This window comes from Phyllostomus hastatus, unplaced genomic scaffold (genome assembly GCF_019186645.2).
Source record: "Phyllostomus hastatus isolate PE091 unplaced genomic scaffold, TTU_PhHast_1.1 phas_contig_40, whole genome shotgun sequence".
In the NCBI taxonomy this organism is placed as follows: Eukaryota; Metazoa; Chordata; class Mammalia; order Chiroptera; family Phyllostomidae; genus Phyllostomus; species Phyllostomus hastatus.
Window position 1 is genome coordinate 29,465,141 of NW_025333872.1, and position 27,367 is coordinate 29,492,507.

The following is a 27,367-nucleotide window of genomic DNA, read 5'->3' on the forward strand; positions in this document are numbered from 1 at the left end:
TTGAGTGCTGGTTTCCTTCCCATCACTGTTGGTTCCCTGTATATTTTCCTTTATTTCACTTTGCACAGCCATCACTTTTTCCTCTATTTTGTGACCATACTCAGCCATTTCTGTGAGTATCCTGATTACTCAAATATTTGAGAGCCAGTTGCAAAGATCATGACCCTTTACCCCTAAATACTTCAGTCTGTATCTCAACTAAGCACAAAAACATCCTCTTGCATAACCTTAATGCAGTGATGAAATTTAGGGAATTTAACATTCATACAATAGTGTTATCTAAAGTCCATGGTCAGATTTTGCTGATTGTCCCGATGTTGTCCTTTATAGCAACATTTTTTCTTTTCCCATCTAGGATCATACATTGCCTGTAATTATCATTGCTCTTTAATCTGAAACAGTTTTTTAGTCTTTCATGATACTGATATTATTTTCAGTTACTTTGGCCTATCTTTTGAATATTAAAAAAAAGTATATTGTGTTTTTAGAATTGAGGACTAATAATTTATGGTCTTAATTTCTTGTGTTATCCTAAATGAGTGGCTTCAAATATTGTTTTCTTAAAAAGTCACTTTTATATTTTTGCTTTGGGAAAATGTAGATTGTGATGGTACTATTTTGGTACGTATATTTTTAAACTTTTATTATCAAATTTTAAGTTTACAGAAAGTAGAAAACATAGTATAATGAATCTCTATATGTCCCATTACCAGCTTCAATAAATGACATTTTTTGGCATTTTGGTTTTATCTTTCCTCAACACTTTCTTCTTGATGAGTTTCAGTAAGAATCCCAGGTATCAAATTTCACATGTAAATACTTTGGTGTATATCTTTAACAGATAAAAACTTTGTAAATATTAACCACAATACCATTATCCCATTCCAACAACCTAATTTCTTAACATCATTCACTACTCAGTGTTGTAGTGGGGTTTCTTATCTTTTTTCTTTGTTTTTATTTTCAAACATATATTATTATATTTTTTCCATTACTTTTTAGTCCCTTTATGCACCCTTCCCCCCAGCAATCACTACCCTATTGACCATATTCATGAGTCCTTTTTTGTTTTGCTTAATGCCTCCACCCCCTCAACTCCCTGCCACTAGCTGTTGTCTGTCTTCATCTGTAAGTCTGTCTCTGTTTTGCTTCTTAGTTCCATTTATTCATGAGAATCCACATATGAGTGAAATCACATGGTATTTGTTTTTTTCCACCTGGCTTATTTCACTTAGCATAATGTTCTTCAGGTCCATCCATAATGTTGCAAAGGGTAAACTTTTCTTCTTTTTTTACAGCCAACTGGAATTCCATTATGTAAATGCCCCACAGTTGTTTTATCCACTCATTTATTGATGGACACTCCAGTTGCTTCTGTCTTGGCAATTGTAAATAACACTACAATGAACATAAGGGTGCTTACGTTCTTTTGACTAAGTGTTTTGGGTTCCTTCAGATATATTCCCAGAAGCAGGATTTCTGGGTCAAAGGCAGATCCATTTTTAATTTTTTGAGGTATCTCCATACTGCTTTCCATGGTGGCTACACAAGTCTGCATTCCCACCAACAGTGCAAAAGTGTTCCCCTTTCTCCACATCCTCACCAGCACTTATTGTTTGTTGATTTGATGATGGCCATTCTGACAGGTGTGAGATGTTACCTCATTGTGGTTTTTAATTGCTATTCTCTGGTGATTAGTCGAGTTGAGTGTCTTTTCACATATCTATCTGTATGTCCTCTTTGGATAAGGGTCTGTTCAAGTCCTTTGCCCATTTTTAATTGGGATATTTGGGTGTGTGTTTTTTTTGTTATTTTCTGTGTTGAGTTTTGTATGTACTTCATAAATTTTGAATATTAACCCCTTATCAGAATGTATAAGCCATATGTTCTCCCATTCTGTGGGTTTTTTATTTTGTTGACTATTTCCTTTGCAGTGCAAAACCTTCTTAATTTGATGTCGTTCCATTTATTTATATTTTGTTTCCCTTGCCTGGGGAGATATACCCAATGAAAAATTTCTACAAGAAATGTCTGAAATTTTGCTGCCTATGTTTTCTTCTAGGATTTTTATGCTTTTAGGTCTAAGGTTTAAGTCTGTTCTACACATTCTCTGATTGAAATGGTTTGGAGGCATTTTAGTATGTCATGGAAAAGCTGCTATACTAAAAGAATAATCTCCATCCTAAAAACACATCTAATGGCTTCAGAGTACCCCAGAGGAGCTTGTGTCGATGGCTGGGAGATACAAGGCAAATAAACTGAAAAAAGAAGTGGAAAAAAATTAAGACCCCAAGGAAAACCCTGGAAGTTTTATTATTAATGTTTACATCAAAAAGTGGTACCAACCTACTTATAAGAGGTAACATTTGATTAATAGATGGTCTTTCAAATGCCTGTTTTCTGTAATTAGGCTTTGTTAGTATGTTTACTGCAGTCAGCATTATCTCTAGGAGTTATTAACGTAATGAATTATTAGGTGTTTTTCTTTACCTAAAGTTACCTAACTTCCAGTTATTATATCTTATTTAAAGTTAGAAGTATTCAGAGTTAAGAAAATAAACTTTAGGTTGTACAGAAAGATCAACAATGTAATGGAGTTGGTCAAGGTATTAACTGTCATAACCTCTTCTGAGCAACTTGGTAATGTATCAATTAAAACACATATGCCTTTTGATCCAGCAATTCCTCTTCTAAGAATATATTCTGTAAATATGTCTGCACGTACAAGTGAAGATTTATTAAGCATTATTTGTAGTTGGAAAAGACTATTATCTAAATGTCCAATAGGGCACCTTGTGAATAACTGTGGAGAAAATATTTTTGCAAATCATATTTCTGGTTAGGAATTAATATGCACAATATAGAGAACTCCTAAAACTGAACAGAAACAAACAACTCCACTAAAAATGAGCAAAAGATTTGAAGACATTTCTCCAGAGAAGATATACAGGATGGGGCAAAAGTAGGTCTACAGTTGTGAGTACATGAAACACTTTACTTTTGTATTAGTATGCACTAATTATTGTAATATTTCCCATACTTTTGCCTACATTTGCCCAACCCCGTATGAATGGCCAAGAAACATATGAAAAGGTGCTCAGTTTCATCACTGGGGAAATGCAAATCCAAACCACAAGAAAATTACTTCACACCCATGAGGGATGTATCAGTGTTGGCGAGGATGTGGAGAAACCACAACCCTTGTGCACTGTTGGTGGGATTGTAAAACAGTGCATCCCCAATCCAAAATATGGCAGCTCCTCAAAAATTAAAACTACAACCCAGCAAACCTTCTTCTGAGTATACATCCAAACGATTTGAAAGCAGGCTCCCTCAAAGGTATTTGTACACCTGTGTGCATAGCAGCCTTATTCATAATAGCCAAAAGGTGGCGGCAGCCCTGCTGTGAATGAATGGATAAACAAAGTGGTGTGTAAGAAGAAATTCTGACACACGCCACAGAAGGGATGACCCTTGAGGACATTATGTGAAAGGATATTATGCTGAGTGAGCACAAATACCGTGTGATGCCACTTACATGGGGTCTAGGGTAGCTGATGAAGAGTGACAAAGTAGAATGGTGGTTGCCAGGAGCTGGTGCGGGGAGGGAAATGGGGAAATGTTTACTGGGTATAGAGGTTTGGTTTAGCAAGATGAAAGAGTTCTAGGTAACTTTGTTGACCAGTGTCATCCCAATAAATTCACTGAAAATGAAAAGAAATTCTGGAGATTGGTTGTAGAACAATGAATATATCTTAACACTTTAACACTACTGAATCATTACTTAAAAATGGTTAGGATGGTTAAGTTTTGTTATGTATTTCATCACAATTAAAAGTGTTTTAAAAGATTTGGGAACAGCAGTTTATGTTTTTTACTACTTATTTTTTCAGAATTCGGGTTCTTTGGAGATACACTAAACTATGGGAAGTGTGGAGACGTGCCGGCAGTGTTTGGAAAAGACCTGACTAGTTCTTAATACAACAGTGTTTTAAATGTAGAATTGAAGATGTTATACTTTCTTTAATAAAAATCAAAAGTATTTAACTTGAAAATCTTTTTCATGCATATTAAGGAATGTACCATTAAGCTTTTTTCACCTTTTACTATTTTTATTTAAAAAATATAAAAGTAAAGGTTGTCTCCTGTAATGTTGCTGTATTGAGGAAAATCTGTAAAGGGTTAAAGGTTGTTTGCATACTGTCATGCCAATGAAAAAGACTGTTAACAAATAAAGATTTGTCTATGATATAAAGGTCAGCTGTCTCTGTCTTCATGCACAGCCCTTTAATTCTGTGTTTACTGAAGAGTATTTCATTCGGGGGATTCCTTCCTTAAGTGATCACACTTCCCCTACTTTGAAATGACACAGTAAAAGTTTCGTGGGGACAAAATAGGCAACAGCTGTTTCTTACATTTTAGCCCACAGCTCCATGCTAAAATGAATCCTAGGAAAGTCATTCATTTGCATGAAAGCTTCTTTGACTGATGAGACTCCCCAACTTTCCCTAACAGTTTCATGTACAGTGTCCTGTGTTCCACATATGACAGCTGCTTCAATTAACATTTAGTGCTCATACAGGTACTTATATTTATATATAGTTAGGTCTTCAGCATCTCATCTTACATTATTCCTGCAGTAATAGTTTCCAGGTATGGCATTAATAAGATTAGTAAGAAAACAGAAAGGAAATAAGGGTAAAAGCATAAATTAATGAATTAAAAAATACAGAGCTCAGTGAAAATCCACACCTGGCTCTTCATTAAGACCCACCAAACAGACAAATGTCTGGCAAGTCTGAGTGGCTGGGGAGATCAGCTGTCCCCACTCTAAGTACCTGAGGGAAACAGGGGCCTAAAATTTTAAGAACAGTGTACATAACATTATTTCAGCAACCAGGAGTTCAAAAGCTTGACTATATTTTCCCAAGTTACCAAAATTAACTCAGGTCATTAACCTGAACAGACAAAACAGAAGAAACACGAAAGGTAATCAGACACCTTCAACAAGCGAGTAAGTCCTGCATACCAGAACATTAAAAAAGATGAGTTTTAGAAAGCTCAGTTTATAAAGCTAGCATAACTGGTATCAAAACTGAAAAATAGCATTAAATCAAGCCATTGTCCCTTCAGTACCTAAATAAAATCTCTAGAAAATAACAACAATCTGAACGTTGCAGTGGAACAAAATGCAAACACCAGAAAGAATGAGGCAGTTCTGTCGTTCCAGATGTGCAGCCCAGGTTCATACTACCTCGGTGGTCCGAGAAATCTCCTGAAGTACTCCTGATTTGAGGAGCTTCTTTTGCTGACTGCTAATGTCCCCCGGAAGCCTGGCAAATGCAAACAAATCCTCTCCAGAGGGAGGCACCTACATACTAGACCAAAAGGAAATCTCCACCAATAATTCTTTTAAATCCTCACCTGCAGACATCCATATTGATTTTAGGGAGGGGAAGGGAGAAAGAGAAACATCGATGACAGAAACATTGATCAGCCGCCTCCTTTAGGTGCTCCAGGGTGGACAGAACCTGCAGCCAAGGCAAAAGTCCTGACCGGGAATCTTACCTACAACCTTTCAGTTTAGTAAAGAAACAGCAACTGCCTCTAAGTTAAAATGCTGTCTGAGCACAGAGAAGAAAGGGTGACATTTTATTCCACACCTGTTTCAGTTTCATACCATGTTATGTATCACCTTTCCAGAAACATATATAAAAGTGTTACTAAAAAATACATCTTTTATATTTACCCACATGTATTAACTTAATATTTTCCTGTAAGATTACAAATTTCCTGAGACATGTAAAGACAATGTAGAACTTATTTCTTCATTTCAATCTTACCTATCCTAACACTGAGGACAGGGCACCACTTCCAAATATATTTGTATGTTGAACAAAGCCCACCAGTTTAATGGAGGCTGTGATCATTTCTACTACTGTCTTCTGCAACCTTCCGCACATTTGTGCCAGGAGAAAGGTGGTAATAAGAAAAAGCGGTGTTTGTTCAATAAGTGCTTGACAACTTTAACTGATACGTATTTTGTCCTTTTCATTCCAATCTGGTAAAGCTTTTAGATTTTAAATACTCTTTTTGCTTTGTATTCCTTGACTAATTTCTTTTCCCAAAACAATCAAGCCTTTTATAATAGAGTTTATTAAGACAAATGGAGTTAAATAGTTGTTTACACTCATTTTCATCAATCATTGCTGTGACAAATTTCAAACATTCCAATTATTATAAAGTTCCTTGAATTCTTTACTCTTTTTAAAAATATAATTTCAAGATTCTTTAAAAACTGGAAATCCATTGTTTCTTTCATATTCAATTTCCTTTAACAGAAATTCTTTACTTATTTTGTCAACTTTGTCTTGAGAGAATAGATTGTGTCCAGGAATAAAATAATTAATAAGACGGTCCCTCCTGAGACACTGAAGGAAACCCTCCAGACACCGGTCAAAGCAGAGCTCCAGGTCTCCGGGCTGCCACTGACTGTCTTCTGGGTGATGGGTGCATGCATGAAAGAAGGCAGTTTTCACATGATAAGAACAGAATTTCTTCAGTTCCTTTCGGTGTCCATGTTTCTTTTTCAGCTGTTCTAAAAGATACTTCATCAGTTTTAAACAATCTTTCCTGTTGAATAAAAAAAGAAAACCATTGACTTTTACTTATTTACAACATCCTTCATTCCAAGAAGAGCTTTAAGCATCTTCCAGGAAGATACAATAAACAATGCAGATAGTATAATTCATATAAAGACACAAAAAAATAAAGAAATAGAAATATAATTATAGTTACTCTAAAACCTATGTCTTCAAATATATAAAATCTCAAGAACATATTTTTCTCTCCACTTCCCCATTCCTAACTTAAATATTTTATTGAATCAGGATTAATTCAACTGTGAAACTGGCAGAGATTTAAATTATTCAGCCAATCATTTTGCTTTGTTAGGCTACAAATATTTATATTACCCATCCAGTTATTTAGCAGTTAACAAAAGTTAATGTTGTCAAAAATATGTAACCACATGAGCAAACATCTTTCTCACTGCTGGCTCCAAGGCCTGCATGCGATGCCTTGAAGAGCCTCCTGTGCCTGCTTGTTGGGCTTTCTTGTTCTGACCTTTTTATTTTTAAATGAAAAATAGTGTATTGGTTATTACAATGATTTTTAACATGGTATTTAAATTATATTTGTTTATTTATCAGCGATATTTTTATTGTTGTTCAAGTGCCATTGTCTCTACTTCTCCCCACCATTCCCCCCACCCCCCATCCCTCCCTAGATCCTACCTGCCTTTGCCTTTGTCCGTGTGTCCTTTGTACAGGTTCCTTGATGACCCTTCCCTGTTTTCCCCCCCTTATACCTTCCCTCCTCCTCTTTGGTTAATGTCAGTTTGTTCTTATTTCAATGTTTCTGGTTATATTTTGCTCGCTTGCTTGTTGTGTTGATAAGGTTTCACTTATAGGTGAGATCATATGGTATTTGTCTTTCACTGCCTGGCTTATGTCACTTAGCATAATGCTCTGGCCTTTTAACTTTTGTGACCATTATACTGGGCAACCTGAGAAACTCACATGAACAATTCCCTTTCACTCTCATTTCTTTATGGTGTGTGTGCCACCAAGAAAAATAACTGCCCGTCTCTCAGTGTTGTTTCAAATTTAGCCAGTCAGTCCCTGGCCTTCAGTGTAGTTAAACCATCTCAACGCAAGCACCAGGATCCAGAGGAGTGAACCTCTGGTGCCTTCCTGTTGCAGGACATTAGCATTCATTACCTGAAGTAACCAGAATACTGAGACACAACCAGCTGTCATGGCTACTCATGGCTGGTGTTCACACCCTCTTCTTCTGTTCTCCTGATACATCCATCTGATCCGGGTTCAGGACTATGGTCCCTGGCCTTGACTTCTAACAACACTCTCCCTTGGTCCCTTGGAGCTGGCTTCCCTGGTTTCATGCGCACCCTCTAGATGATGCTCCAGGTGGGTCCAGCCACGGGCTCACCTCAGGACTCACCCAGCAATGATCATCTTTAGGTCTGAGTTATGGAGTCAATTAAAAAGACATTCCATATATAAGCCCTCATCGAACAATATAAGAAGGTACCTGCAACATCTCACGCCATCAGTTTCACAGCATGTTTTACATTGTCCGTGATTTTTCAAAATGTCCTTTTCAATGTGAGAGAAGGATAGCCGCCAGGTGTTCTCTTAATTTCCAAAAGAAAAACAGAAAAGCACGTTACCAAAAACGTCCACATACAAACAATACAACATATAAGTGACTTTGTTCATTAAAATATCATTCTCAAAAATTTCTAGAAGAGAGTCCCAAGGAAGTGAACAGATAAATAATGCAATTACATTTTAAAACAAGTCATTTGAAGCAAACAATGGACTGAGATAAGAAAAAATGGTGGGAGGGGGCTTCATATAGTTAGCCATGTAAGATGCATTACCTTCTATACATTGCAAAAATCAGCTTTTTAATATTTTGTTTCAATAATAATTAGAATCAATTGATTCAAAAAATTTAAACCATCCTTTCCAAGTTTTGGCATTCATGTAAAATGAATTAGGAGACACTTCTGTTCCTTGGGAGAGTTTCTGTGAGAACAGATTTCCCCTCCTCCCCCCAAGTTTCACCATGGCTAGCTCTCTGAAGCTCCAGCCATCCTACAACCTAGATGGTTTTACACCAGAAATGCATGACTGACTTATAATTTAAAAATGAGTATAATCTGTCACATTAACAGATCGAGGAGACACAGATCTGTTCTCAACAAACAGAACATGCAGGTAATGAAATTTAACATTTATTCATCATTTAAAAAAAAAACCTCTCAGCTATTTAAATCTGCATGGAAATTGGATCTGCTGGAAGACAGAGTGAAAAAGAACACAGCAACAGGGTAATGTAAAGTAAAACACTGAGGTTTTTCCTTTGAAATCAGGAAGACAGGATGTTTGCTATTCCTCTTTCTGTTGAACTGGCTCTCCTAGGGAGCAGAACATGGGGTATAGGCAGGAAGGAGGGAAACAAAGCTGTCATTATTGAGAGATGACAGAACTGTGTATGAAGAAAAGAAAAAGAAGCTGGGTGACAGGTATGTGTGAGTTCAGTGCATTCTTCAGTTTACAGCCCTGGCTGGGCGGCTCAGTTGGTTGCAGCATGGGCCCCTCCAAGTAAAGGTTGTGGTTCCACCCCCCGTCAGGACACATACCCAGGTCCCAGGTTTGATTCTTAGTAGGGGCATGTACAAGAGGCAACCAATTACATCCATGTTTGTCTCTCTCTCCCCTTACCTCTCTCTCTAAAACCAATAAGCACATCCTCGGTGAGGGTTAAAAAATATTCTTCAGTCTAATTTCCTACTGGTTGAAAATTTTAATACTAAGAAGTTACAATTCTCTATGAGTAAATAAGAAAAGATACACAAAACTTCTGTGGACAAAACTCTAAAACTTCACTGAGAAGTATTAGAGGAAATCTAAATACTGGGTTGGCCAAAAAAATCTGTTTCATTTTTTTTTCAGTAAAATATGAGACACATTTTTTACTTTCACAAGTAACTTTACTGATTTGGATATTTTCAGTATATCAGCTATCTCCCACTATTGGCTTTAAGTGGGTAGAGGCCAGGGTGCTGCTAAACATCCTCCAATGCATCATAAGAAAGCCCCCCAGAAAAGCATTATTTGGCCAAAATGTCAATAGTACCAAGAAACTTCACAAACCAATTTTGACATGTCTGATTAGTCACAGCACCTTCTCCATACACCACACAAATCTTTTTTAGTGTTTCAGTTGCATTTTTAGCTTTCTTGAAATAATAAAGCATAATACATTGAAAATGTTGAATATTTTATTCCACCTTCAATATTAAAATCACTGCACAATGCCCTTGGCTGGCGTGGCTCAGTGGGTGGAGTACCAGCCTGAGAACTGAAAGGTTACTGCTTTGATTCCCAGTCAGAGCACAGGCCTGGGTTTCAGGCCAGGTCTCTGGTAGGGGGTGTGCAAGAGGCAACTGATTGGTGTTTCTCCCTCCCATCTCCTCTCTCTAAAATATAAATAAAATCTTTACCAATGAAAATAAGAATTTCCATAGCTGGTATGGCTCAGTGGATTGAATGCCAGCCTGCGAACCTACAGTCCCCAGTGCAGGTGTAGGAAGGCAACCACACATTGATATTTCCCTCCCTTTCTTTCTCACTCCATTGCCCTCTCTCTAAAACTGAATAAATAAAATCCTTTAAAAAGAATTTTAAAACTTAAGAAATAAAATGGCCACACAAAATTCACCAATTTTCATAAGTTTTTTTTTAATTCAGGCTGATATGACAGCTGTCACGATACAATCTAACAATACATTTGGAATGACGTTAAAGACAACTAAGCACTACTAGAGCAATTGTCCAGGAAAAAAAACAAACTTTTTCGCCAACCCAATAAATGGAGAGATGCACCTGACCATGAACTGGAAGACACATCAAGTCTTTCCAAATTTATCTATAGCTTCAATGTACTCTCAATCAAAATTCCAAGTTTTGTGGAACCTGACAATATGATATTAACATTTTTATGAGAATATGAACTGTCAAGAATATCTAAAACACTCATGAGGAAAGACAAAGTGGGAAAACTTGCCCTACCAGGTATTAAGACTTACAGTATACTACAGTGTGACAGATATAGTATAGAGAAAGGGTAGGCAAAGATTTTAATAGAACGGAATAAAGAGTGTGTAAAGCTCTCCACTACATGGACAAGGAATATATGGAAAAGGAGGCACTGAGCCAGATGTGCTGCTCATTGCTCCTGTGTGAATCCATTTATGACGTTCACTTATGCCACTCCAGAAAAGGCAAAACTACAGAGATGGCAGACAGACAGTGGTTGCCAGAAGTTCGGAATGGGAAGGGTTGCATAGGTGAAGCGCAGGAGACTTTTTAGGGCACTGAAACTACTGTGTGAGGGCAGATACGTGATACAATGCACTCATCAAAACCAGTAGAGCTTTGTAGCAGAAAGAGTGAACCTTAATATATGTAAACTTGTAAAAATGATTTAGGAGGTCAAGGGATCCCCAAAAAATATGCAGACTGTGAAAAGGGACTCTAATAGCATTACAGAAGTACAAAACATCCTTCCTGAAAGGGGTGGGACAAAAGGCGTCGTCCTAAGTCACTTTGAAAATGGGGTAAGACTGAAGGTAAACAACTGTGTGTCAGCACTGCACTGAAATCGATACCTGTTTCCCAGGGAGCAATGGCTTTATACTTGGAAAGACCTACATGTGTGTGAGAACTGGACAACTAAGTAAATAGGGAGTCAGGTATTCCATTGATGGAATGAGAGGTGCCAGACAGCAAGCACAGAAAGAATGAGCCACATGGTAATGGAATCTAATTAGACAGTATGAACTCATGCATGATAATATAGACAACAGGTAGATACATATAAAATATTTAGAGATAGGGTTTAGAGTGGGGATTAGTACACGTACATATATTTCCTTGTTCCTTCAGCCCAGAGGGTTGACAGAACACTCACACACACAACACCCAGTTTGTGGTTTCTAGGACATCCTCCAACAAAAGGATCCAGGGCTCCCTGGAGAAACCACTGATTCTAGGACTGACACAGGAAATATACAACATGTGCCTGAAGCATCTTGAACAGCCAGAAAGTGAGTGAGTGCTGAAAACAAAACAAAAAAACAACCCCACCCCCCAATTTGGGGGCATGTCCAAAGGCCACAGGGAACCAAGTGAAAAGAGCTCCTGAAGGCCAAACTCAGACAATCAAAGCAATACAATTACTAAAGTGGCACTGCATTATAGCCCAAAATATAAAACAAATGTCTATGAATCCTTGTTGATATAAGTGAGTAAGTAAGTTAATAGAAGGGGAAGAAGAGACAAATCTTCCATGCAGAAGAATTACAAAACATTTGTGTAAATACTTTGCTCTTCAAGAGGTGGAGCACAATCCCCACTCTTTCAGTGTGAGCTGTGCAAAGTGACAGCCTTCCAAACAGTACAAAATGAAAAGGAGGGAAACGAGTAACTTAACAGTGTAGAAACCTGAAAACACGACCTCAGCCAGCTGATCAAGATCATCATTGACAGTGCTGACTCATGTTCATGACACGTTTCCTTAATATGGTGTGAAGAAAATGGCACATTACCGCTCCTGTCTAATCATAGCAAAAACATCAGGCACATGCCGTAAGAGGGGCATGCTACAAAATGCCTGATGAGTGTGCCTCAAACTGCCAAGGCCGTCAAGAACAAGAACAAGGCAAGGCTGACGAAAGTGTTACAGTCAAGAGGAGCCTAAGGGGACACGACGATGAAATGTAATGTGGTGTCCTAGATGGGACCCTCGACAGAACAAGGACATAGGTGAAAACTAAGAAATGTGAATAAAGTGTCATTTAGAGAGGCTTGGTAACTGGCCACAGATCACACATCTGGGAAGAGAGGTCTCAGGACCCAGACCCAGAGCAGTCTGACTCCAAGGCTAGCACTGCCTTTCTTTATCAGAAACAAATGAAACAGATAACACTCAAATGTGGGCTGGCAGACATTTCAAGCTGAATATTCGATATCATGACTACCACTATGCCCTCTGCAATTCCATCTTTTCACCAAACTCTCGTCTTGTAGCCTACTGAGAGTTCAAGAGCCTGATGACTCTTGAAATGCCAAGAGCAATAGCTGATCTTTTATTATAGCTCTTGTGTATAACATCAACGACTTTTCTTATGTCTTTAAAGAAATTCACTGTCACATTCAAGACACCTTGAAAATGGCCTTCTTCCTTTGCATGCTTGGGTACCAGATAAAATGGCTGCAGTCTCAGGTCTCTCCTAACTTTCCTTCCAAGCCAGCCTTGGATGCACAGGCCTTCCAGGGTGCTCGCGGGCCAGCTGCTTTTCACTTGCAAAGCCAAGATTATATCCACAGATATTTCTTTAGGTTTTCTAATAAGAAGTGTTACAGCAGGACACCCTCTCTTCTTCCTCTCCATAATGACATCTAGATCTGTTTAAATATATAAAAGGAAAAAAAAAGGATTTATCAATCTAATTTCTTAAAAATAGAGGAAAAACAATAAAACTTTAATTGGAGATCTATAGAGTGTTAAGGAGAAAAGTAGTTTGAAAACAGAAACTGACCCCTAAGGCAAGGTGTTTCACTCGCTCAACCAGCACTCCCTGGCACTGTCACGGCGGGAGGCTCTGTCGAGAATCTGTCTGGCATGCATGATGGGAGTGCCTGAAGACTTCGGGCTCTGGGAATGCTTTGATTAAATTTTCATTTACATTGGTGAGTGGCAGTTTGGAGGGAAGCCTGGAAAACAGGCCAGATGGGCAGCAGGAAGGAGCAAGGTGATCAAGAAGACCACAGAGGAAAACATGAGGGAGGGAAAAAAAGACCACAGCCATGGCCGCACAGGAGCCTGGGAGCCTGCGGTAGCACAGAGCCAGGGGGCACGAAGACACAGGGAGCAAAGCCTGAGTCACTGCGGCATGACTCATCACAGGCAATAATGGCAATGACCTAGGAGTCCATCCATGGGTGAATGGATAAAGACATTGTGGAAGGGGGTAGGATGGAGGGTGGGAGATGGGTATCTGTGGACTGGGGGGGAGTGGTGGAAGGAAAATGGAGACAACTGTACTTGGAAAACAATTTAAAAAATTAAAAAAAGAAATTGTGGAATATATAGGCACACCTTGGAGATATTGCAGACCATTGCAATGAAGTAAATATTGCAATAAAGCAAGTCACATGAATTTTTTGGTTTCCCAGCAAAATAGAAGTTATCTTTACACTATACTGTAGTCAATTAAATGTGCACAAGCATTATGTCTAAAAACCCATGTACATGCCTTAATTAAATAGTTTACTGCTAAACACTGCTAAAGCATCATCTGAGCATGTTGGAAAAATAGCACCAACAGACTTGCTTGGTGCAGAGCTGCCACAAACCTTCAATTTATAAAAACGCATTATCTGAAGTGAAATAAACAGAAGAGGAATAAGCTGAGGTATGTCTGTATATACAATGGGACAGTATTCAGTTTTCACATATAAAGAGACCCTGGCATATGTGACAGCATGGATGAACCTGGAGAAAATAAGCCAGACACAGAAAGGCAAATGTTGCATGACCTCACTTATATGTGAAATCTAAAAAAGTAGAAAACACAGAAGCAGAGAGCGGCATGGTGGTTTACAGACAGAGGTGGGGCAGTGGGGGAAATGGGAGATGTTGATGGAAGGGAACAAAGGGGCAGTTAGGAAGGTGAGTCTAGATAGCTAATGCACAGCATGATGCCCGGCATTAATACTACATCCGCACACTGGAACCAGCACAGAATTAAATACTGCGCTAAGAGAGTAGGTTTCAGGTACTCTCACCACACACAAAAAGAGCTAACTATGTGACATGGCATGTTAATTAGCTTGTCTGTAGAAATCATTTCACTATGTATATGTATATTAAAACATCACATTGCACATATTACATAAAGGGTTTTATTTTTTTCAGACACAGGAAGCAGAAATGAGAACAATTAAAGAGATTCAAGTCAGCAGCACTGGCAAACAGACTGAACCTAAGAGACAAGGGAGAAGGCAGGAGTCCTGGCATGCGCCGCAGGGTTTCAGCTCCGGAAAGGACTGGTGCTGTTTCCATTTTCCAATACAGACTAGACTGAGCAGGAGCCTCCTTTCAGACACACTGAGCTCTACGAGCCTGGGGGACAACCAAGAGGAGGTGGCCACAGGACAAGTAGTTATGGTGGTCAGAAATTCAGGAAAGACCTCCAGATGACAGATACTGGCTTTGGGATTTGGGGGTGTACAAGCAATAGCTAAAGATTCTCCCAGATAAGACTTCTGGAAGAAACCACAGTGAGAAAGAGGATAGATCACCAAGGAGAAAAGCCTACAGAACACTCTCGTTTTCTTATCATACACCTGCAAACCTACTCTCACCTTACCCATCATACCCTTCTTCCTTCTATGACCACCTAGGAAGTGTCCGTGCATCTTTCAAGGCCACCCTGCACATGGCCTCTGGATCCTCACTTCCTCAAGCATCTTACCCCTTCAGTTGTTCCCACTCCTGCATCAGTGGACTCCCCTGCACTGCTGGATCATTTCTAAGTGCACACAAAGGGTCCCAGTGTTTCTCATTCCAAAATATTCCTCTCCTTTACTCTACATCAGCCTCATCCCCATACTTACCCATCTCTCTACTTCTCTCTCAACCAAAACTTTCTAGAATTGCCTACGCATGCTGTCTCTACTGCATCCCTGCCCTTTTTCCCTTGTGTGCTCATGACCCTCCTGAAACTGCTAAGTCAAAGTTCCCAGCAATCCCACAAAACCAAAGACCAAATCCAATGCTTTCCTCAATGCCAGCAGCATTCTAGAAACTGGCCACTCCTCCTGTAAACACTTGTCTCATCTGGCTCCTTCTCTTCCCCCCAACTTCTAATGGGATCCTCTTCCTACCCCTCTACTTAACATTCCAATTTCTCCCATCCTGACCCCTCTCACCCTGCTATACTTTTCCCCACAGAACTTAACTACTTTTGAATACGCAAGATAATTATGTTTCCATTTGTTATTAGTTACATATCTGCCCTCATGTCATTATAAAGTACAGAAGGGTGAGGGTCTATTCTATTTGTTTGTTAATATATGCCAAACATCTAGACCCCTGTCACAGTACATAATCAATGAATATTGATTAAATTAATGAATAAATTAATCCACACTCTCTGCCTAAGTGATCTCATCCTTTCCCAATACCACATATATGTTGACATGCAGCCCAAATGTATCCCCTGAACTCCAAACCCATATGCACATACATTCTTGACACATTCACTTGAACATCACAGGAGTCTCTAACTTAACATGTGCAAAGCCTGCTCTTCATTTACTCCCCCAAAATGCGCTCCTCCTCCCCCATCATATCTTAGTAAAGGACACAGTCTACACAGGTGCTCCATCCAGACACCTGGGAGCCCTTTCCAGTCCCCAGCTCCTCTCACCCCTGCACTTAGTCACAGCTGGGCTGTGTCTGCCTCCCTCCAGCCCCATCACCCCCCCCCCCCCCCCACCCACATCTTTCATTTGAACTGTCACAGTATTTTCATTTCTAATCTTATTTGCCTTCTTACAACATCTTCTCCTTAGAAGCCAGAGTCAAGTTGTAAAAATACAAACCCAATCCTTATTTTGTTATTAAAACCTGGCTTCTCAGTGAACATGTAATAAGATCTGAACTCCAGTCCAGGATCTACAAGTCCCGCCAAGGGCAGGTATTTTTTATAGTTTCTTAAATAACAAATCCTGACTACACCTGGTCCCTGGACTCTCTTCCACTTCATTTCACATCACTCTTCCCCTTGTTCACTGGGCCTCTTCTTGCTTCCTGAGCTTGCCAACCTCTTTGCTTCCTCAGGGCCTTGCTCCACCATGCAAATTGCTACCACTTCTCCCAGTTCATTCCCTTCAGAAAACCCGCTGCAATTTGTGGGTACAAGTTACGGGCTTCCAGGGGGGATGCCGTGATTTCATTCAGCCACATGTGCTCAGTGAATACACTCAATGGAGACCAAGACAGAGCCAATCAACACTGTAAAAGAATACCGACAAAATGTAGTAGAATAAAATCAAGAGCAAAGAGTTGTTGCTAGGAGGTGGTAGTCAACAGTGTGTCACAGAGAGGGCAACAAAGATCAGGAGAGGAGCATACATTGACAATTAGTAGGTATGATTTGACCTTTAAGAATCAAAAGTCAAAAATCTTACCTTCAATGTTTTTGATTTCTTCCTTAATGATTTCCCTAAACTTAGACAGCATCTTTGAAGCTGATAATACTTCATTTTCTAAAAACTGACTCAGAGGATTTCCTTTGGGATTTCTTTTGAACTTCACAAAGTAATGGGCACCACTGTTGTGATATTCTTCCAGCTCAATTCTGGGGACATCCAGTTTGAACATAATATCAAATTCATTAGGAGAAGAGACCTAAGACAAAGTAAAAGCAGCAGTGAAATGTTGGCTTGTGAATATTTTGCAGCAACTGTAATTCTCTTAAAATTTTTCAAAGCAAGACTCTTACTATTTACACCCTTTGGGAATGGGGCTAGTGGACTGGGAGAGTATTATTGGTTTTAGTTTGTAGTTTCTCTACTCATTGTTTTTGTCACCACGAGTACGAATGACTTTTGTAATTTAAAACAGTTTTAAATGATAGCATGTAAGCTTTTAAAACCTGTACTGGTTTGAGTCTGAGTTTAAGGCTTTATAATATTAAAGACGACTAAGGTGCTGGCTTCTACATCGAGAGACACACACTGCAGTCACCCTCCCATCACAATGGTCTCAAACACGTGTGTCCTCACCTGTGGTCCTGGCGCAGGGGCCGCCTCCCTGCATTGACTGATCACCCCAGTGAGTGGGAGCTCCAAGTCATGAACATTATTAGTGTCTTAGGACCACAGCATTTGTACGACCTTCGAAGAACCTTTTCCATTCTCACAATAACAATGATTAAAACAATCGTAACAAATGCTCGTCTGTACTATATGAAAACGCCGCAATCTTCTTCTAGGTAGGAGTGTGCTTCACGTGCAGCTACTGACTGCACTGTTCAACACGGCACCTGGTAGCCTCTGTCTACGGACCAAATGGAATGTTGCTACTCCAAACTGAGATGTGCTGTGGTGTATAACTCTCCCCCCAAAACTCATATATTGAACCTCTAACCCCCAATGTGTCTGTACCTGGAAACAGAACTTTCAGGATGTAATTAAGGTTAAATGAGATCATGAGGGTGGTAGGACTGGTGACCTGATAGGAAGAGGAAGGGAAAGACCGTACTCTCTGTGCCCACACAGCAAGAACACAGCGAGGACCCAGGGAGAGGGTGCCATCTCCCAGGGAGAGAGTCCTCACCAGAACCGAACCCTGTTGCCTCCTGAACTGAGAGAAATAAATTTCTGTTGTTTAAGCCACCCAGGCTATAGCATTTTGTTGGGGGAGCCCCACCCGACGAAGACATACCGTTAAAGCATAACACTTAAAGTGATGTCAGTGGGAATAAATTCAGAGTCTGCAAAATACACTTTTCCATAAAAGCAGTAAGAAACATGAGCAGAAATGGTCTAATTCAACTATTCCCAAATCCCGTAAATTAACTGACTACAGGTTTGTGATGATTCAAGGAAGATTTATTTAAGAAAAATGGCTGAATACAAAAGTTTTTAAAAAGAAAAAGAAAAATGGCTCAATGGTTCTGGTCAAGATGGAGGAGCAGGTGGATACTGTACTCACCTCCTCTCATGACCACATCAAAATCACTACTAAATTATAGAACAGTCAACCTGCAGGACCATCTGAAGACTACCTAGACAGAAGTCCTGTAACTAAGGATATAAAGAAGAAGCCACGTTGAGACTGGCAGGAGGGGCAAAGACATGAAATGGGCTGGCCTCATGCCCACGTGTGGCAGCAGGGAGTCTGGAGGGCTGTCTCAGCTGCAGAGGTTCCCCCCTGAGGAGTGAGGGATCTCAGCCCCATGGCAGGCTTCCCAGCCAAGAATACCAGGGGCCAGGAAGAGGAGCCCACATAACATCTCACTGTGAAAATCAGTGGGGATTCGATCCATCTGGGTGAGATGGAATGCAGCTTAAACCCAGGCATCCCCTTAAAGAGCTGGCACAGACTCTCACTCACAGGCACTCACCCTGTGCTCTGGCAGAGGGGCAGCAGCTCACGGGGCACCAGAGACAAGCAGGAGGCTTCAGAACTAGGGCTTCAGAACTAGGGCTGCATGGATGGCAGGGACAGCTGCTGTTGGCCCTGTGTTGAACCCTCTCCCCATATGACCAAACCTTCACTAGCACTACCCTGATGGCTGCCAGAACCCTGCCTGCCCCACCACAAAGGTCCATAGGCCCCAAGCGGGTGGCGGCTGCCCTCAGTGCACCATGAGACTTTTGCTGAGAGGCCTCAGGCTCAGCACTGGTGCCAAATCTGAATCTGCATTAACCTGGAAAACAGCACTTGCCCCAGCCTGCTGTGTCCCTGAGACCATGCCCCATCCAACTTGAATGCTGCCCAAGACTTTTCATCTGCTGAGTCTTACAGGCAGCTGGCAGGTGGTGGTAGTACTAAGGTGTCTGGTGTCTTTTGCTGCTCTCCCCCCAGGCCCAGTACTGTTGGCAGTTGGCCTCGGTTCACAGTAGGCCTCCCTTACAGGCATCCAGGCCCAACCCAAGCAGCTTCTGACACTGGCCCAGTACTGGACCTCCTCCCGAGTTCCCAGAACCAACACACTCGGTGTCAGACTTCAAACCACAACAGAGCACCACCCAATACCCTATTTTGCCATGTGTAATGAGCACTTTTTTGCCCAAAATTCTGAGGAAAAAATAATGATGTGCACTATACATGGGTATAATGATTATATACCATGGTATAATAATCCTGTGTATAATGAGCACAAAAAAGGGGTATGCATTATGTACAGCAAAATACAGTAGCTCCACAAGCAGCACAGCAAAGGGTAGTGTCAGCAGACACCAAACCCTACTGGGACAAATTCCACTATGTGGGGTCAGCCTCTACACAGCAGTTTATACACTGTGGTTATGGCCAATCTTCAGAGTCAGCCTAAGCATCATTCCCACCCACTGATATACCAACAGCAATCAAGACTCAACCAACAGGATGGCACACACAACTCACACAGGGGACACTTCTAAAGTATCTGGTTCAGGTAACCAGAAAGACTGTGCCACTGAAATAGCAATGTTTATATCGCATGAAGAGACTTTAAAATAAAAGCTGTAATAAGCTGTAATAAGAGAGGAGGAAGGACATTACATTATGATAAAGGGATCAATCCAACAAGAGGGTATAACCATAGTAAACATTTATGCACCCAACATAGCAGCATATAAATATACAAAGCAAATATAGATGGATATAAGGGGAAAAATCAACAGTAATACAGTCATAGTAGGGGACTTCAACACCCTATTGACATCAATGGATAGATCTTCCAGAAAGTAAATCAAACAGAAAATAGTGGCCTTACCTGGCACAGTAGACCAGATGGATTTAACTGATTATCTTCAGGGCATTTCACCCCAAAGAAGCAGAATATACATTCTTTTGAATTGCACATGGAACATTTTCTAGGATAGACCACACTGGGACACAAAACAGTCACAATAAATTTTAAAAGGCTGAAAGCCTATCAGCATCTTTTCTGACAACAATGGTACGAAACTAGAAATCCGTTACAAGAAAAAACTGAAAAACACACAAATACATCAGTTAAATAACATGTAACTAAAACAATGAAAGGGTTACAAAAGATGAAGGAAGAAATCAAAAGATACCTTGAGACAAATGAAAACACAATGACCCAAAATCTATGGGACATGGGGAAAGCTGTCCAAAGAGGGAAATTCATAGCAATACAGGCCTCCTTCAAGAAGTAATAACAATCTCAAATAAATCGAAGCTTACACATCTATAGAAAGTAGATAAAGAAAAACAATCAATACCCAGTCAATAGAAGGTAGGAAATAGTAAAGATCAGAGCATAAATAAACAAAGTAGAGTGTAAAAAATATATGAAAGATCAATGAAACCAAGAGCTGGTTGTTTGAAAAGATGAACAAGATCAACAAACCTTTAACCAAGCTCATCAAAGAAACAGTAAGATCATGGGCACTGGGGCCACCATCTGGTATTGAAGGAATAACAGAGAAGGAGCGTGAGAGCTGAGATAGGAAGGGTCCCCTGCTGCTCTCCTTGGGCCCAAGAGGGCCAGCTGGCTGGGCTTTGGGGAATGTTCCCTGATGTGCCAAGGGGAGTGCAAGTGCGATAATGCAGGGGTTGCCCGGCCCCATTCCCTGAGCTGGAGACTCCCCAGTGTGACTGCCACCTGCTTCCTCACCTGCCGAGGGGGAGGAAAGTGGACCAGACTCTGTGGCCCTAGCACACAGCCAAGGATGGATACTGAGGGGGGACACCTCCCTCAGGTTTTTTTAACTATTGTGTAAGCTGCAATGGAGCACATACAGGGGACCTAGAAGATGATCAGCAATGGTTTGGGACTCAAAGACTCAGTGTTTGATGGCCCAAGCTGCAATTGCCCCACAATAGTCCAGCAGTTTGGCTATCAGAGCCAAGCAACAAGACAAGAAACACTAAACCATGTTTTCTGGCCAAACAAGCAAAGAACGGTGGTCAATGTATGAAATGGTCTGAGCTTGCATGACTGCTTTAGGAAAGCACTCAGGGCAAGTGGCCTGCACCTGAGTGCTGTGCAGGGTCCAGACTTCTCCATGAACACAGAGGTAAAAAAGCACATTTAGATTGGAATACTGATGCTGCCTGGTTGATGGGAGAAGAAATTCAAGTAGATTTTCTGGATCATGTTTCCCTCCCAACACACAACTTTGTTCAGAAGATCTTCCTGAAGCCTGCCTTGTGTGACATGTAGCAGAAGTCCCTGCTAAATGGATTTCCATGTCAGACTTGTAGCTACAGATGTCATGAGCACTGTAGCACCAAAACACCTACTATGTTGTGGACCGGGGTAATGTCAGACAGCTCATTGCTTTCCAAATTCCACGATTAGTGATAGAGGGGTCTCAGCACTGCCTTCTTTGACAATGCATTGGATTCAAGAGTCTACTTCCTGGACGCCTGTCAGTTCCCAGCACAGGTACTCCACACCCCACACTTTCACATTCTATACCTCCAGGCCTTCCTCTGAACACTCCATCTCCCCTAGGCAGAGGTTGATGTCCACACCTAATGTCCACATGGTCAGCACCACCCTGTCTATGGACGGCAGGATGATTGAGGATGCAATTCAAAGTCACAGTGAATCAGCCTCACCTTCAGCCTTGTCCACAAGCCCCAATAATCTGAGTCCAACAGGCTCATTACAGCTCAAAACTCCAGTGCCAGAGACACTGGGCACCAGGATTTAGGACCCAGGAGCAAAACAAAATTAGGCCTTGTGGATGGAGAGATTGGAGCTATTACTGGGAAACAGAAGCCAGTGAAGTGATGCTCTCCACTTGGATTGGGTCAGGCTCCTCTGGGACTGTTTATAAGGGCAAGTGGCTCCGAAACATTGCAGTAAAGATCCTAAAGGTTGCTGACCCCACACCAGAGCAGTACCAGGCCTTCAGGAATGAGGTGGCTGTGCTGTGCAAAACACAACACATGAACATCCTGCTCTTCATGGGGTACATGATGAAGGACAACCTGGCGATTGTGACCCAATGGTGCGAAGCCAGCTGACATCGCCAGATAGACAGCTCAGGGAGTGGACTATTTGCATGCAAAGAACATAATCCACAGAGACATGAAATCCGTGGCTCATAGAGACAGGGAGGAGCAAGCCAGGCATCTCTTCTGGAAAACTATCGCAGTGCAGTGAAGTGCACAAGAAAAGGAAGTGTCCCCACATTCATGTTCCACAGTACCAAAGTACAAAGCCATGGTCTCTACAGTCCTGGGCTGTTTGGTGCATTATATTCAAAACTACCACTTGGACACCACACCACTCTCTCTAAATAAAAGCCCTTCCCGTGATAAGCATTCCTCAAAGGAACTGATGTTCAAAATTCAAAATCCACATGTCCTCCCCATAAGGGCTGGTTTTTGCATACTTTTATTTTCCCTCTGAGTGATTTTTCTTGCCCTAAAAATACTTATTTAGCCAACAGCCACAGTCCCGTATCATATATTACCAACAACAGCCACTGGTGCATGTGGAAACAGCTCAGCTCTCAAGCATGGGGCACGCAGGTAGGGAGCAGGACAAACCAGCATTGTCAGTGGCTTCCTTCTCCCAGGACCAGAGAGGGGAAAAAAGAAGACAACATGAAGTAAGAACCTGTGAGTAGTCTAGAAGGTCCTTAGCAGCAGCTTCTCTGGACAGGAAGCAGAAAGGTGGTGCCTGTTGACTCCCCTTCCTCCCCTGGTGGCTTGAGTGCCAATACAAAAAATGTTGAGCTAGTGTGATGCAGTTGGTTGGAGCATTATCCAGTACACCAAAAGATTGGGGGTTCGATTCCAGGTCAGGGCGCATACTTAGGTTGCAGGTTTGATCTGTAGTCCCAAACCACTGATTGCACATATAGGAAACATGTCTTACATTGATGTTTCTCTTTCTCTAAAATCAATAAACATAATTTTTTAAAAGAACAATTCCCAAAAAATTCAAGAGGAGGGAAGGCTCCCAAGCTCATTTTATGAGGTCACTGTTACCCTGATTCTCAAATCAGACAAAGACATCACACACACAAAATTATAGGACAATATCTCTGATTAACATAAATGCAAAAATCCTCAACAAAATATTAGCAAACCAAATTCAGCAATACATTAAAAAGATCATACACCCTGATCAAGTGAGATTTACTCCTAGGATGTGCAGTTGCTTTAATATCCACAAATCAATTAACATGATACACCACATAAACAAAAGAAGGGTACTAACCATATGACCATATCAATAAATGCAAAAAAGCATTTGACAAAGTCCAATATCCATTTATGATTAAAAACTCCGAGCAAAGTGAGAGTAAAGGGAATATACATCAACATAGTAAAGGCCCACATATGACAAACCCACAGCTATCATCATACTCAATAAGAAAAGGCTGAAACAGTTTTCCTTAAGATCAAGAACAAGGCAAGACTGTCCACTTTCACCACTGCCACTGTTCAGAAAACAAACTCCAATCAGGAACCTACTCCCAAACCTTTGATTTATACTGGAGTGATGGCTTTAATGACAACCACCCACAAACAAATGGAGCTGTGGAATACACACTTAAAAACAGTTACAGCTGATGTGTGGTTAGGAAGCATGCTTTTTAGTATCTGTAGGAGTTTTTCTCTTAAATTTTACAACACTTAACAACACTCTCTGTGAGCTTCCCATAGTATCTTTATAAGAAATTGGTAAGACAGACTCCCGGCCAAGACAGAAGCGTAGGTAGACACACTGTGCCTCCTTGCAAACCAAAAGAAGGACGATAATTTAAAAACAAAAACAACCAGAATTGAAAGGAAATCGAACTGTATGGAAGTCCGACAACCAAGGAGTTAAAGAAGAAACATTCATCCAGACCAGTAGGAGGGGCAGAGAGGACCCATGGCAAGGCCGTGGCTGGTGGAGCAGATGGTCCTACATTCATGCGCAGATAAACCAGGAAGAAAAACTGGGGAGCGGGATGGACTGCACAACACAGGGCTCCAGTGCAGGGAAATAAAGCCTCAAACCACTGATTGAAAACACCTATGAGGGTTGAGGTGCCAGCAGGAGAAACTCCCAGCCTCACAGCAAAGCTCATTACAGAGACCCACAAAGTCCTAGAATGTACACAAACCCACCCACCCGGGAATCGGCACCAGAAGGGCCCAATTTGCTTGTGGGAAACTGGGGAAGTGACTGAAATCCAGCAGAGAGCAGAGCAAGCACCACTGTTCCCTCTCGGACCCCTCTCCACATACAGTTTCACCACCCAGCTAGGTAGGTTTCCCCACCCCAGTGAACACCTAAGGATCCACCCCTCACTACAGAACAGGTGTGTCAAGACAAAAAAAAAATGGCCCAAGTGAAAGAACAGATCAAAGCTCCAGAAAAAGAGCTAAATGAATGAAGATAAGCAGTCTATCAGATGCAGAGTTCAAAATACTGGTAATCAGGAGGCTCGCAGAATTGGTTGAAATTGGTAACAAATTAGATTTAAAAAATGAAGTCTATGCTAAGTGAAGTAAAGGAAAATGTACAGGGAACCAACAGTGATGGGAAGGAAACTGGACTCAAATCAACGGTGTGGATCAGAAGGAAAAAAGAAATATCCAACCACAAAAAAATAAAGAAGAATTCAAAAAATGAGGAGAGGCTTAGGAACCTCTAGGACATCTTTAAACGCTGTAACATTGAATTATAGGGATACCAGAAGGAGAAGAGGAAGAGCAACGAGGTGAAAAGTTATTTGAACAAATAATAAAGGAGAACTTCCCCAATCTGGCAAAGGAAATAGACTTCCAGGAAGTCCAGGAACCTCAGAGAGTCCCAAAGAAGTTGGACCCAAGAAGGAACACATCAAGGCACATCATAATTACATTAGCCAAGGTAAAAATGAAGGAGAGAATCCTAGAAGCAGTAAGAGATAAGGGGACAGTAACCTACAAAGGAGTTCCCATCAGACTGTCAGCTGATTTCTCAAAAGAGACCTTACAAGCAAGAAGAGACTGGAAAGAAGTATTCCAAGTCATGAAAGGCAAGGACCTACATCCAAGATTGCTCTACCCAGCAAAGCTATCATTTAGAATGGAAGGGTAGATAAAGTGCTTCTCAGATAAGGTCAAGTTAAAGGAGTTCATCATCACCAAGCCCTTATTATATGAAATGTTAAAGGGATTTATCTAAGAAAAAATGTGAACAGTAAAATGACAGCAAACTCACCATTATTAACAACCACACCTAAAACAAAAACAAAAGTAATTTAAGCAAACAACTAGAACAGGAACAGAACCACAGAAATGGAGATCACATGGAGGGTTAGTAACAGGGGAGTGTGAGGGGGAGAGAGGGAAAAAAGGTACAGAGAATAAGTAGCTTAGATGGTAGGTATAAAGTAGAAAATAGGGGGGGCAAGAACAGTATAGGAAATGTAGAAGCCAAAAAACTTATATGTACAACACATGGACATGAACTAAAGGGGGGGATGATGGTGGGAGGGGGGAGTACAGGGCACAGGGGAATAAAGGGGAGAAAAAAATGGGACAAGTGTAATGCCGTAATCAATAATATATTTTTTGAAAAAAAAAAGAAATTGGTAAGACAGTGGGTTTGCGAAGGCTGGAGAGAGGGACTGGAAATATTTTTCCTTTGGAGTACATATGTACTCATAGAAAAAGTTTCTTAGACATATTAAGTTTGTGGATTTTTTCGCAGATCACTCCTAATCATCAAAGTCATGATCTGACAGTAACCACCAAGGATAGCACTGTGAGACAAACAAAATACAGGTCTGCTTGCATGAATGAATCTATACATTTGAATTCTCCCAATAGCAGTGTCTTACAGTGGCTAGCAATCAATATGGGCAGGCTCTGTGTTCGCTGGGTGTAGTACTGAGTAAACGGACGCACAACTGTTCGTTGTTTTAATTAGAACTGAGGAACTACAGTCGGAGTTTCTTCCAAAGGAAAGTGAGGGACTGTGGGAGGTGGGAATATCGGGGGTGCTGGGAGAGGGGTGAGGAAGCACGGCCGCGCGCCTGGGGCACAGTAGTGGAGGCGATTGCCAGCTCACCTTCACTTGCTCGTAGTAGCTCCCAGTACACAGCTTCTCCACAAGCTTGAACTCGGACTGGGAGCTCTGCAGTCTACGTAGCAGGTGGTCCACGAGCTTGTTCACGACCTCAGCTGCTGCTGAGATTTCACAGCGTCTCAGCTTCAACTTATCCAGCACGGCCCTGGGCTTCCAGCTGCAGGATGATGCCTCCCTCCAGGCGAGATTAGGCGCTGGGACCAGCAGGTGCTGGCCGGGGTCCTCCATAGGCCAGGGCTGGGATTTCTGCTCCCGAGCAGAGCAAGCGCCCCTCTCGCAACCGGATCCAACCCTGGGAAGGGGCGGCTCCCGGGCCGCCGGTGGCTCAGGCAGAATCCTCGGCCCATCCAAAAAATCCTCGGCGCTCAGAGGCGCCTTCTGAGTGCGCGCACCCCGTGCGCGTACATGCGGCCTTTCCTGGGGGCCAGGGGCGCTCTTTTTCCGCCGGGGTGCCGACGCCCTGGTAGGGCAGCACATCTGCTCTTCCGGCTGGGCAGCGTCGGGGACTACCAGACACTCGCTGGGCTTCATCTGGGTGGGATTCCTCTCGGCGGGCTTCGTCGGGGCAGCTTTCGTCGGGGCAGACTTCGTCTGAGCGGGCTTCGTCGGGGTGCCCTTCGTAATCTGCACAGAAGCCGTGAGGGTGGAGGCTGCGGCCTTCGAAGCTGAGCGCGTTGCCCTTCTGTGCTGAGGATCCATGGCTGGCACTCTCTGCTACCCGTGTCGAGACACCGAGACGCCGCGGGAAGAGGAACGAGCAGTCTCGGAAATGAAACTTAAAACTTGAAAGTCTGGCGGGAACACCACTGACCAGGAAGCACGCAAGAAAGGTGAACCCACGCTGGGAGGTCACGGGGGCCACGCCCCCACCGCGACTAGACAGATCGCCTAGGGCCAAGGAGGGATGCTAATATTCTGCCTCTCCAGTGTCAGCTA

At 41.7% G+C, this 27,367-nt stretch overlaps 1 protein-coding gene and 1 pseudogene across 2 annotated transcripts; one reads left to right on the forward strand and one right to left on the reverse strand.

The window, feature by feature from the left end:
• Window positions 1-5,756: 5,756 nt before the first annotated feature.
• Window positions 5,757-27,292, reverse strand: CGAS (cyclic GMP-AMP synthase). 2 transcript variants are annotated; one of them, XM_045843369.1, is made up of 5 exons: window positions 26,414-27,291; window positions 16,851-17,070; window positions 12,816-13,058; window positions 8,113-8,215; window positions 5,757-6,633 (listed from the first exon to the last, which is right to left on the reverse strand). In XM_045843369.1, exons 1-5 carry the CDS (start codon window positions 27,128-27,130, stop codon window positions 6,282-6,284), a joined length of 1,635 nt encoding a protein of 544 aa, XP_045699325.1. In that variant the 5' UTR covers window positions 27,131-27,291; the 3' UTR covers window positions 5,757-6,281. The 2 variants fall into 2 exon arrangements, with proteins under 2 accessions (XP_045699325.1, XP_045699326.1); XM_045843370.1 differs by lacking the exon at window positions 12,816-13,058 and having other exon boundaries at window positions 26,414-27,292.
• On the forward strand, window positions 21,277-22,516 carry LOC123821411 (annotated as a pseudogene).
• Window positions 27,293-27,367: the final 75 nt, after the last annotated feature.

What these genes read in the sequence shown, in the direction of transcription:
- CGAS (XM_045843369.1), bottom strand. Translation starts at nt 27,130, where the DNA reads ATGGATCCTCAGCACAGAAGGGCAACGCGCTCAGCTTCGAAGGCCGCA. An exon ending in GGAAGAAGGCCATTTTCAAG is followed by an intron (nt 8,216 to 12,815) that starts GTGTCTTGAATG and finishes TTGGAAATTAAG; the next exon opens with AGAACACCTGGCGGCTATCC. An exon ending in GATGGCGTGAGATGTTGCAG is followed by an intron (nt 6,634 to 8,112) that starts GTACCTTCTTAT and finishes TTTATTCAACAG; the next exon opens with GAAAGATTGTTTAAAACTGA.